This window comes from Nuphar pumila, chromosome 2 (assembly GCF_984573655.1).
Source record: "Nuphar pumila chromosome 2, dmNupPumi1.hap1.1, whole genome shotgun sequence".
NCBI classification, from domain to species: Eukaryota; Viridiplantae; Streptophyta; class Magnoliopsida; order Nymphaeales; family Nymphaeaceae; genus Nuphar; species Nuphar pumila.
The window spans coordinates 130,677,816-130,691,138 of NC_143250.1; the positions used below are offsets into that span (position 1 = coordinate 130,677,816).

At 43.0% G+C, this 13,323-nt stretch overlaps 1 protein-coding gene across 4 annotated transcripts in view; it reads left to right on the plus strand.

Annotated features, from left to right (window-relative positions):
* Positions 1-13,323, plus strand: part of MAA3 (P-loop containing nucleoside triphosphate hydrolases superfamily protein) — a 187,416-nt gene that overhangs the window by 35,990 nt on the left and 138,103 nt on the right. For all 4 annotated transcript variants that reach the window (XM_089996824.1, XM_089996825.1, XM_089996822.1 and 1 more), the window contains 3 exons: positions 11,278-11,478; positions 12,351-12,548; positions 12,774-12,809. In XM_089996824.1, coding sequence (XP_089852950.1) covers positions 11,278-11,478; positions 12,351-12,548; positions 12,774-12,809 — 435 coding nt within the window. The remainder of the gene's footprint in view (positions 1-11,277; positions 11,479-12,350; positions 12,549-12,773; positions 12,810-13,323) is intronic.

The following is a 13,323-nucleotide window of genomic DNA, read 5'->3' on the forward strand; positions in this document are numbered from 1 at the left end:
AGTCAACCACTTTGAGACGTACTCGACTACGTCTCGCTTTACTCTGCTCCACCAATATCTGTGATGCAAATCTTTGAACATCTTCGTGCCGTCCGGGTGAATCGTATACTTGGACTTGTGGGCTTCTGCGAGAATCTCATCTCTCAAAATAAGATCTTATAGCACCCAGAGATGATCCTTATGCCATACACTTCCTTCCTCACTCAGATGGAAGGGGGTATTGGCCCGCTACGCTAGAGCCTTCAACTTTGCGTACTGCACATCGATCTTTTGTTTGACAAAGATCTTGAACAATAGCTCAGGTTGAGCTACCATGCTGGAAAGACTGATTGAATTTTGAGTGACCACAAACGGTTCCCACGATACCAGATCCTCGATCAGCTTCCACCCAACGAATAACAAGCTAATGGAAACACTGGGAGACTTGCGGCTCAGGGCGTCGACCACGACATTCGCCTTTCCTGGGTGGTAGGACAGGGTGAAGTCGTAATCCTTGAGGAATTTCAACCAATGCCACTGTCTCATATTTAGCTCCTTCTGCGAGAACAAGTATCTTAGGCTCTTGTGATCTGTAAAAGCCTCGAACCACTCCCCGTACACATAGTGTCGTCATATCTTCAATGCGAAGACCACCGCTGCTAACTCCAAATCATGAGTCGGATAATTCTTCTTATCAATTTTAAGTTGGCGCGATGCATAGGCGATCACTTTGTCGTTCTGCATTAGGACGCAATCCAAGCCCGTTCTTGACGCGTCGGTGTAGATCACGCAGTCGCATTGACCCGAAGGTAAGGCCAGAATAGGAGCAGTCGTAAGACGTTCCTTCAACATCTGAAAATTGCTCTCACACTTGCTGTCCCACACGAACTTAGCTTCTTTCTTTAGGAGCTTCGTCATGGGTAGAGAGATCTTAGAAAAGTCCTGGATAAATCTTCGGTAATACCCAGTTAATCCAAGAAAACTCCTGATGTCACGAACATTCCTCTGCTGCTGCCAACTGAGTACAGCCTCCATCTTCGCTGGATCCACGGACACACCTTTCTTGCAGATGACATGCCCTCAAAATATGATCTCCACGAGCCAAAACTCGCACTTGAAGTACTTAGTAAACAGACACTCCTTTCGCAAGGTTTTGAGAATAACTCTCAAGTGCTCACGATGTTGCTCCCAGCTGTCTGAATACACCAGGATGCCATCAATGAACACGATCATGAAGGTATCCAAGAAGGGTTTGAACACCTTGTTCATGAGGTCCATAAGCGCTGCAGGAGCGTTAGTGAGTCCGAAGGGCATGCTCGTAAATTCGTAATGCCCATATCTGGTCTGGAAGGCCATCTTAGAGATATTTCCCTTAATTCTGAGCTGATGGTACCCAGATCTAAGGTCGATCTTTGAAAAGATCTTGGCCCTTTGCAACTGGTTGAACAAATCCTCGATGCGTGGCAACGAGTACTTATTCTTTATTGTTGCCTGGTTGAGCATCCGATAGTCAATGCACAACCGCAATGATCCGTTCTTCTTTTTCACGATCAAGATAGGAGCTCCTAAGGGTGAGACGCTGGGGCGAATGAATCCCTGATCCATTAACTCCTGCAACTGCTTCTTGAGCTCTTTGAGTTCTGCTGGCGCCATCCGATATGGAGCATTTGAAATTGGCGCAGTACCCGACAACAACTCGATGCTGAACTGCACCTCTCCAAGCGGAGGAAGTCTTGGCAGCTCCTCTGGGAAGATGTTTGGAAAATCCTGAACCACCTCTAAGTCCCCCATCGGGACTCGCATCGGTTCGGACTGGATGACACTGACCAAGAAGGCAGTGCATCCCTTTCTCAGCTAGTTCTGCGCCTTTAGCGACGAAATCAACTTGCTCGCCTGAACGAGTTTCACGATCTTTAATTCCACCTTGGACATTCCTGGTGGAGATAAAACAATCCTGCTATCTTGGCATGATACTTGTGCAGCCAATCCATGCCTAGGATGACGTCAAATTCCGTCATATCTAGCAGGATAACACAAGTCAGTAAATGCCGATCTGCCAAGACTACGTCCAACTCTGGTACGTAGGCAACACAAATGGTGTTTTTCCCGATCGGGTTATACACTTCAAGGGTATTATGCAAGGGTTTTACAGGTACGTGAAAAAACTCAGCAAAATTTACCGAAATAAAAGAGTGTTTGGCACCACAATAAAAAAGCACAAAGGCTGCTTGGTTAGCGACAAAAAGGGTACCTTGCACTAGGTCGCCCTTGGTCAACTGCTCGACCGAGGCAATGTAGACGCGTCCCGACGCCTTCTTCTGACCGCTCGACGACGGTTGCGGTGACTGATGCTGTTGCTGCGGTAGCCGAGGGAGCAGAGGTGCTCCGTTGTTCTGCCTGGAGTCGTCAACTGCCTTTTTGCAGCAATCACGGGCGTAGTGGCCTTTTTGCGGCAATCACGGGCCACAATACAGGCATCCGCCTGTGTCGAGCAGGCACGCCTGCCCAAATTGAGATTGTCGACATCTGGAGCATACATTGCCAGCCTGCTGCCTAGCTGGAGGGTTGCTCTAAGGCCGTTGACGCTTCGAAGGAGGAAACTGTTTCTTTCCTTCTTCGATCTTTATGGGAAAGAACGACCGTTTGCCTGGGCAACCGGATGGTGTCTTCGGCTCACCACCCACAGCGGGTGGCTTCCTGCTCTGAGTACTCTTAGAGCGTTCCCAGGCTTCACTCAGGAGGGTGTGGCGGCAACAACTACCGCAAAGAAAGTCAAGGCATACTAGTTAGGACCCGATACATGAGCCCCTCCTCCAGCCCTCGAATAAACTTTTCTGCCCGCTCGCGATCATCCGCGAATAGGTTTGGGCAGTAGGGTTCCAAACTTTGGAATTTAGCGATGTAATCCATCAAACTCGAATTGCCCTGGCTGAGTTCCAAGAACTCCACCTTCTTCTTCTCCCTCGTATGAGGAGGGAAGTAGTTCTCCAAGAAAGCTTTTCTGAAAGCTTTCCAAGGAATTGGTGAAATTCTCGGAAACTGCACACCCCGGGCCATGTCCCACCAACTGCGGGCATTGTCCTTCAGCGTGAAGGTCCCATATAACACCTTTTTGTCGTCAGGGACTGACAAGACTTCAAACACTTGTTCCACCTCCTTCACCCAGTTATCAGCCATGTCTGGGTCGGGCTTACCGGCGAAGGTCGAGGGGTCAAGTTTCAAAAATTTCTCATAGGTTACTGCGGTATGCTAACTCGGTTCAGGAAAGGGCGCTTGATCCATTTGGGAACGAATGTCTCGCATAGCCTCTGTCAGGATACTTAGGGAATCCATCACGAATCCCCGTTGTTCTGACCATTCGTTAGTCGAATCTTCGTTCGAGTTCCTTACCATCCTTGAAGTAAATAAAGGATACCAAAGATCAGAAATTTCAGGAAGCTCGAGATAGAAGCCAAAAACATCCGTACTATTCATGCTTAACATGAGTAGTTTACAAAAACTCAGCAATGCTGGTACATAAGCAGAACGTGTCAAGCCACTTTGCTTAACAATGTAAAATACAACTACAAAACAAGAGAAATTGTATACTCACAACGCGATGCAGATGCTCAATGGTCAAGAATCCTTGCTTAACTTGACTTTGATACCAATATGTAACACCCTAAAATTTCAAACTTGCGAACCTTTCATAAAATAGGCAAGAGACTAGAAAAAATCTCTTTCCTTTCAGAGTTTGTTTATAAAATCAACGGAAGACTATTCTTTTGTTAAATTTAGAAAGACAAGCTGACAACTTTGGGCACATTAGCTAAAAGAACAAAAACTCACAATCCATGCTACTTGCAAAACACTTGGAAAAGTCACTTTCATTAAAAGAAGTACCCAAATAGTACAAAATTCGGATATCCCAAGGAAAATCCGTTACAAAACCCAAAAACGTCCAGGACGCGAGCTAAGAGCATGAAGAGAAAATCTTGAAACCATGTTGCCATCGCCCGTGGTGTACCTAATCATCACCTGTACCCATAGAATGAGTTAATTTCACGAAAAACTAGTGGGTGCACAAGAGAGACTACAGGAAACTGAATTAAGTACATTTAATTCAGCATACTAAGTAGTTTAAAGCAGATATGCAGTTAAACATGTAAGCAGTTCAAAGCAAGTAAGCAGTGCAACTGTCAAACACAGCATGACGATTCATTTGATCGCAAGTTGTGAACTACCATGCAACAAACAAGTCTCTTGACCCATCAACCAGTGTGAACAGACTTTATGTTTCGATATTACTGGCCTGCGGGTACGCGCAGGTAAATCGTAGAAACAACTGAGACTAGTTCGAGAGTCTGTTATTCTATGTATTTTCAATAACCCGAATAGTTAGTTGAGTCTGCTCCTAAGGGGACGACTTTAGCCGAGAGAGGATTTCCCAAAGGTTGGTGTTTGGCAACGGATGCATCCAACTTCTGCAGAAGTCCATGGGATCTACCACCTAGGATAATGTCTGGTAGTCCCTTCCCCTAACACCAATTACTGGAGAGGCCGGATCTTTGCCTGTGGGGTGGTTGTTAACAACCTGTTCATTGGAGTGTGTACTACTCTGTCCTTTCTCTTGACAGACTACAAGAATCGAATGAGTGCGTCAAAGGTAAATTAACTGACGACTCATTCTATATGCTCTGGTCTTTTGACCAAATGAGCATCTTACCTGTGAAGGCGATCCCATTTTATGTGTTTACTACATTGTGCATTTAGCACTGTTCGAGGTCCCACGACCGTCTCATCCGATGATCGTAGTACTAGCGTGTAGTGCACGACTACAAGTAGTCTAGGATGAAAGGGGTATAGTTCCTCAATAGGAGCCTCAACAAAAGTGTTTCACAAGGATGTAATGTTTCTCAAACTTTACTTTTGACATTGCGATTTTCTAGAATCTCATCTCCTATCGGGGTATCTACATGCCTCACATGACTCGATACCGGCCTCGATAGACGGGATACTGGTTTCTCAATAGAACCCCTGCTAAGAAGTTCGCTCAACCCCCAATTCGGGGTTACCCGAGATATGTTGAATAGACGAACAGAACCAGCCAAAACACATTCTCCCAAATACTTTGATTTGGGCAGTCTTTGATGCTTTTGCACAGCTCCCTAAAATCTCAAGTCTACGTTGCAGGACTGCTCACTCGAAAAGCCAAGATCCCTGCTTGTGATCCATCTCTTTAGACGATGATGTATCGTTAAACGTTGACTCAACTCTAATCGCAAGAGAGAGATCGGTAAATTCCCCTTGCATCCTCCATGAGGATGCCTTTATAGCACATGCAAAGAGCAAAAACTTGAGCGTCATCTCCAATGTCAAGACAATAACAAAACATTTGCAAAAGCAGGAGCCTGGGCGCAAAGCGCGACGACAAGGTAAAGACTGTCAGGAAAAGTGCAAACGCAAAGCCTGGGTGCAAAGCACGACAGTAAAGTAAAGACTGACATAAAGTAAAGGAAAAGGATCATGAAATCACGTCCTTGAGTTAAATGCGTACTCGTATAAATATATATATCCATATATATTTATTTAATTGCCTTGTTAGTTAATTGAACTCAATTCAATCGTTCAAGTCCTCCGTGCAATCTTTCCCTACCTTGGGGAGTTGCGAGCTTGCTGGCGTTTGCGGGTGTAGGCAATTGACGGCTCGGGCCGCGGAGCGTGAACGGGATTTGTTGTACGAGCTTCAAAAGCGACGATCTTTGCAAGCTAATACCAAAAATAGAAGGTCAGGGGCACTGCCGCTGTTCTGACGTGAAGGAAGCAGAGGCAGGGGCATCGTGCCCTTGCGCACCTGCTATAAGCGGAAGAAGCAGGGGCTGCGAGCCCATGCTGACCTGCTGTCGGCAAACTACGAGGAGGCAGGGGGTTGCACCCCTGCCCTCAGAAAGCGAGGGCAGGCAGGGTTGCGCCCCTGCCTAACAAAGTAGAATAGAGGCAGGGGCAAAGCCCCAGCTTGTCAACAACGAAGGAGTGGCAGGGGGCTTCGCCCCTGTCTGTTGAGCATGCAAGGAGGCAGGGACTTGTCCCTTGCCTGGCGATTATGCGAACAGGTAGGGGGCGAAGCCCCTGCCTGATGCCGGGGGAGAGGAAGGGGGCTCTACCCCTGCCAGCCGAAAAGCAAAGAGGCAGGGGCTAGTCCCCTGCCCATTAGCCATAAAGGGGGAGGCAAGGGGCTTTGCGCTTGCCTGCCGAATACGCAAAGAGGCAGGGGCTTGACCCTTGCCTGACGAACACACGAACGAGCAGGGAGCGAAGCCCTTGCCTGACGCTAGAGAAGAGGGAGCAGGGAGGGGGCTCAACCCTTCTCCTGTACAACGACGGTGCAAGGAGGGGCTCGACCCCCTCCCCTGCCGTAACATGGAGCAGGGAGGGGCTCAACCCCTCCCTTGCCGTAACATAGGAGCAGGGAGGGGTTCAACCCCTCCCCTACTGAAGATGGTGCAGGGAGCATAGGGAGGGCTCGGCCCCTCCCCTGCCAAAAGGAGACACAGGGAGGGGGCTCGACCCCTCCCCCGCCAAATACGACACACAGGGAGGGGCTCGACCCCCTCCCTTGCAAACAGATGCATCGGGAGGGGGCTGGGCCCCTCCCTCGCAAAACACATCGCAGGGAGGGGGCTCTGCCCCTCCCCTGCGATTTAGGGCAACAAGGAGGGGGCTTGAGGGAGGTGGCTCAGCCCTCCTTACGCAAACGGAGAAGTGAGGGAGAGAGATGGAAAGAAAAGGAGAAGAAGAACGAGGGTGCGTACCTGGAGCTCGCCGGAGAGGAGCTTGCCGATGGTGGTGAGGTTGCCGGCGCGAAGTAAACGGGGAGAGGGAGTACAGAGAGACGAGAGAGCGAGAATGGGAGAGCAGAGGGGAAGGAGGTTTCGAGAAACCTCCCCACTTTGCCTCACTGTCTTTAAAAGGCACGAGGGAGGCGGTGCCTCCATTGGTCCGGTTTGGGTTCGGGTCCAGATCCGACCCAAATCCAAGTTATTTTTTTTCGGGTTTTTGCACTTACTCCCCCCTCTCTCTATATTAAATATAAAAAATATATGTGTGTGTGTGTGTCTATATATAATGCATTTATAAATTATACAATTACAAGTTCCTTTAGGTTTTTAATTTTTTTTTTATAATTTGGACAATTTTGCACTTGGTCAAAGTTGACAAGTCCAAATTTGGAGGGAAAATGGTTGGTGCATTGTTAACCGCACCCGGACTTGTTGACTTGCACCCAGCTGCTGCTGGTAAATGAGATGAGAAGCCTGCTGTTCAACTTGGCTTGGCTCGGTGAACCAAGCTTCAAGCCATCTCGTTTAGGTGAATGAGCCGAGTATGAACATGGCAATCTTGCCTTGGCTCGACCTGTATAGGCTTGTTTTACAAAGTATATGTTTATATATTTTATGCATATTATATATATATATATATATGTTATATGCATAATATGCATATTGTATATGTTTTATACATATATTATTGATGTATTATATGTGTTATACATATATTTGATGTATTTTATATATTATCAAGCCTTAAAAAACATTTAAAAAACAATTTTTTTATAAAACAAGACAACTCATGATCAGCTTGTAACGAGCTTGGGCTCAGCTTGGTTCGTGGTGAGTTCATGAGCTGAGCCTGAGCAGGGGTGTACGGTGTACCCTTATCGAGCTGAGTCTGAGCAGCCCGAGCTCGGCTCACTTCCCAGCTCTACACCCAGCCATATCGACTGACACACCCGCACTGGCACCTACACCCAGCTGTGTTGATGCAGGTGCTGTAGGGGTGTAGAAGCACCCATATAACATAGATAATGACGGATGTTTTTGCTGATGGTTGTTGCTTTTTTAGGAAGACGTAGTAAAATTTAGGAGGGGTTCTCAATAGCATGTTTAGTTTGTAGAACTAAAAGCCTCTGCCAATTCCATGGAATAAAAGATCCGTGTACTTCAGATAATAAGGAAAGGATGTTCCTTGTTATTAGCTAATGTTGCCATTTCCTCATTACCTGTGAAATATGAATGAACAGAATTCCTGGTTCCTTGGAGTTGGATTTCAGTTTTACAAACCCAACATGTGATAGAAGAGTTAAAGCTGGATTTCTAAATATTCAAGGAAGCATTTGGTTAAAGCAAATGAGGACCATTTAATTAGACATTCAAAGTGCTAGGTTTCGTGAAGCATGCTTCTAGGTAGGCTGTTAAATGAGCCAAACAAACCAAGCTTGAGGTGTACAAGCTTGTCTCGTTCTTGTGTCTAGCTGAGCCAAGCTCGAGCTTATAACAAACCTGAGTTAAATGACCCGAGCTCAAGTTGGCTTGTTTACGAAAAAATATATTGCTTAAAGCTGGAAGTAACAGAATTTGAATTGTAGACTTGTTGACCTGACGCCGAGTGGGTATATTTACCAAAGAATACAATGTTTCAAAGCTAGAAGCAGTAAGATTTTATACCAATGGCCCGCATGCCAAATAATTTAACAATTTGTTCCACACTGCACTATGTAATATGAGATAAATTCAAAATATACATATTATATTTAACGAGCCTATGTGAGCTGAGCCAAGCTAAAACCTATTCTTCGTGTTCGACTTGCCAGATTATGGGTTAGAATGGCTCTTACAAGCCAAGCGATGAGCAGCTCATCTTGTTTCCTAGCCTTACTTCTAGGAGAGTGGGTTTCTGCTGCAGTCAAAGCTTCCAAGCTGGTAATTGAGATGTTGATAAATGTGGTTCCCCTTTGTATCTAAACCCCATAGTATTTTGGTAATTGTTAGTGGCCATGAAGCTAACTTCTTTGACTTGCATTTGATTGTTGGCAACAAAAGTTTCAACTGTGAAGCTTATTGTTACCTTGAAGTTGCATATTCTCTGATTCCATGAGAACTTTTACCCTTGGCAAATACTCAGCTTAGTTTAGTCTACCACCATTTGCCATGTACCTTATATATCAGGTTGTAAAGCTCTTGTGGATGATCCAGGAAGACATAGGTCTGCTTGGCAAAAAAGTGCTATGAAAATGGTTAGCATCAATCAGTATGGTTTAAGCGCTTACTTAGGATTTCTTTTTTCTTGTTTTAAATTTTAATTTTCTTTCCTTAGTACATGGTACTGCAAACGGGAAGAAGCTTATATATCTGTCTCACGTGATACCTTTGACATATTGAGTATGTGCTTATGGAACACTCTAATATTCACCTACATTTTGGTTGGAGGAGTTTCCGATGGCTCAAAACAGCGGAGCCTGTCAAAATCTGTGCAAATGCATGCAGAATATGCTCTTGCATTCATTACTCCTGGTAGAAGGGGTCTATGATGTCTCCAAATGGCATAGTCTATGAAAAGAACTTTGCATGCATATATGTGCATGCTTGTACATACATACACATACAAAACTATGGTCCTTTAGTTGGATTTTGCTTTCAAATTAGAAGGGCCTAACTGTCACCATCAACTATATGGTCGAAGAAGCTGATGGATGATTCACATGTTGTCACATAATTTTTTTTGTCATGTTTAGTATTTTCTGATGAAACTTATCTAATTGCAATTCATATTGGTCAGAAGGTTTATGATGGCTTAAGACAACACGACTTACTAAACATGTGTGTGGAACTTGAACTTTTTCTTTCATAGTTTTTTGTGGAAGGAGTTCACAGTGGCTCAAAAAGGACATAGTCTATGAAAGAAATGTATATGTCTTCATGTATGCATGTCTATAATTACTTACATGTACGTGCACATATTCACACACACACACACAACGCATATTATATATATTATATTATATCTTTAGAGGAAATAAAGCATTTAAAATAAAGAGGTATATAGCAGCTATAAGATGTCATTCATTACCAGCACAAAAAGTTACAAATAAAAAATGAGAGAGATTTCCGCCAATTCTTGGTTGGCCAATCCAAGAAAGATCCTTGTTCAGCTGCTTTATGATAGCACAATCTAGCACCGTTTATGTCAAAGATTAGCGGCTTTGTTATTGAAGAATCTCTCTTACCTTTCTAACCAAATAAGCCAGCAGGGTGTGAAAAGTCACTTCCTGATGAATCTCCACTTTGCACTGTTGTGTATATCTGTTAGTAACTAGGAGCAGCCTAATGCTGTTCCTGTGCCATTGGTCATTGAGATCAGGCCAAGGCATTCTAAAGATGGATTGGGAGAAAAGGTCATCACCACATTAGATGTTCCGTAGTGTCTTCATCAGCTTTACATAATTAAAACCCCTCTTTTTAAGGTTGGATTAAGTGTTAAAATTATCTGATGTTACAAGTAAAGTGAAGACCTTAGCTCTAGCAGAGAGACAAAAACTCCAAATTGTCCTTTTTGTAAAAGGTTCAACTCTAGGCTCCAATAGAGAGAGAACAAGAATCTGTACTGAAAATCCAAGACCTGTCACATCTCTATTTGGGAGCCGCTGCCTGTGCTACTGAATATTCTACTGATGCTGGTAAACTCTCTCACTGATTTCATTTAGTGAAGCACGTTGAGGGTCAAAATATCATAATGCCAACTAGCAAAGGATTCAAATACAACATGGTCCAACAATCATGATGCAACCTAAGTAGTCAAAAGCGCTAATCGTTGCCTAGGTGCTAGTCCTTGAAAGGCCTAGTCAATGCGTAGGCTGGACTAGTTGGCCTAGTCAGGACCAAAAAACAGAAAAAATCATAAAAAATTCTTAAATTAATAGCAAATACATATTCAACACAATTTATGGAGCTAAATATCTAAAACTAGAAAAACAAGAAAATTCAAGAGCAAAGTTATACAGTTAAAACATAAGTACATTTCTATGATTCAAATTCATCTAAACAAATTTGTCTAGCTGCATTGCCTAGAGAGTCCAGACTAATGAACATAATTATCTGAAACAAAAATAAAAATTGGAAAACTTTAAAATTTCAAAAGACATAATCAAAGCATGATTATAATGTTTTAAACATTATAAAAAATTACCAATTACCAACCTTGGTGCCCTCCCACCTAGGTACTCGCCTAGGCATCTATGCACTCCTAGGCAAGTCTTGTGCCTGGGTAGCCTAGGCAGGATTTTGACTACCTAGGATGCAACTAGTATTCTGGTCTTTTAGGGATCTGCTTTAGGTAATTGAATGGAACTTATATGCATGCAACCTGTGAGTAAGTTATTACAGCGTCAATGGAAATGGTATGCCTGATTAATTTTATGAAGGATTTAAAAATATACAACACTCTTGCTCTCTCACTCTTATATTTTTTTTACGATCTTTTAAGTTTGAAGGTGCAAAAACATTACCTAGCACTTATGCTTTTTCAATGGTGGATGGCCGTGATGGTGGAACAAAACTCAAACTAAGAACATTTCTCAGTGGAGAGGTCAAGCAGCTGAATACAGATGAAATTGAGTCCACTCCTAGGCTCTCGAGGATGCTCTCTGCTTTTCAGGTGAAGAATATCCCTATCAATATACGAAAGGTAAAAACTGTTCCTTTATATTGTTTTCTATCCTTTCGAGGGAAATATGAATGTTCTTTTTCCTCTTAAAATATACATGGACTAGGATGGTCTAAAAATTGTTTTCTTCTTGCTTGATCTTATGCTTTCTAGAATGAAATTTGGTCTATTGTTTTTCATTATCCATGCAGATGGTAAACATAGTCTAGATGAATTATCAGCTGCAGTGTTTTCTTAGTATGATCCCAGATGAGGCTGTTCCACTTATTTCCAGCATGTGGCACGTATCTTGATGTCTCTTTTGGTCTGATATTTCATGTGGATTGGAGTTTAATCCTTGATGAGTTTGAACCCCAAGAACGTCAGCTAATGTGATGAGGTGGCCAAGATGTTTGCTTGTGTATCAGTTCAAATTTGCTGATGTCCTCGTTAGTTGGTGATATTTCATTGCCTCTTAGTGTTTGTTTCTTGCTTTCCCTGAATCAAATTATACCTTTGGAAAATATTTTTCAATTTTGCAGGTGATTTTTGAGAAGATATTGAGAAGATTTCTGGTTTTACTGTTTAATTGTCAATTTTGTATTACATTTAATGGAATAAAATTCCACTTACAATAAACGTGTAAGTGCTGGATCACTGTGTGCCAGAAATTTGATTCACACTCACGTTGTATAAAATGGTAGTACCTGGAGTCAATCCCAAAACCCTAGTTTGTTTTCATGTGCTTCTTTCTCATGTTGGATCAACAATATTATTAGTCATAGCATCTAATGGAGTCAATATCACAGTCTATGAAACTATGTTGTTCATACATGCAAAATCATCTGAATTGATCTTTCTCACCAAACTAGTCATGCCACATGGTTTCTATTTAAATTTGCCAAGCATTGCAGATATGCAGTTTATCGACTATCATGCGTGAATATGCTGCTCTGCGTTCTGTTGCCACCCTTCCTTTCTCTGATCTGATATTATCTGTGGTTGAGAAACCACAAAATGGCAATCTGGGAGATCGAGCATGGAATGTTCCAAGCCCTCTCATGGAATTTTTGAAGAATAATCATAATGAGTCGCAGTTGGAAGCCATACAGGTTAGCTTTCTCATTACCAATTTACCATAAATTATGTTATAGATATGGGCATATGCATGTGTGTAGTTGTCTGTGTGCTTGTGTGATTTTTCGGAGTGGTCTACGTTCACTATTGCATAGTTTAACTATGTGGTTTCAGTCCAATTTCTCTATTTCTGCACAAGCAAATTGGATAATCATTTTTTGTTTATATAGATTGTCAATGTAATGGTTTCTCTTTTGCAGGCTGGTCTTTCACGCAAATCGATCATCCTAATACAGGTATAGTCAAGGACTTTCAGATATAGTCCGACATATTTGTATGAAATGAATGACCTATCTATTTCGAGTTGATTCTGATAGATATTGCAGCTATTTTCTTTAAGATGGACTATATCTAATGCTACCTGAGGCCCGTCTGTGAAGATGTAACAACCTTTTTCATTCAGGCATCACATTCAGTTGTGAAATTGGGCAATTACTTTTAATTATTTGAACTTATCAAAGCCATATTCTGATCCACTCTTTCTTGTGAAAGCATTACAAAAGATGGCTTGGGAAATCTCTCCTCTACCCCACCCCCCCTCTCTCATATAGACATAACACTTGGTGTTGTCCTTTATGGAGATTATCTCTCTCCATGTTTTGGAAAACTAGGTTCAATTATCTTGGTTTCAGTGTTATATCTGACCAGTTTGAACTGTATCCCTTGATCTGGCTTCCCATGCTATTCCCATCAATTTCTAAGCACGGAGACAAGTCATCTACAGATTTGTCTCAGGAAGTTTGTAAGTAT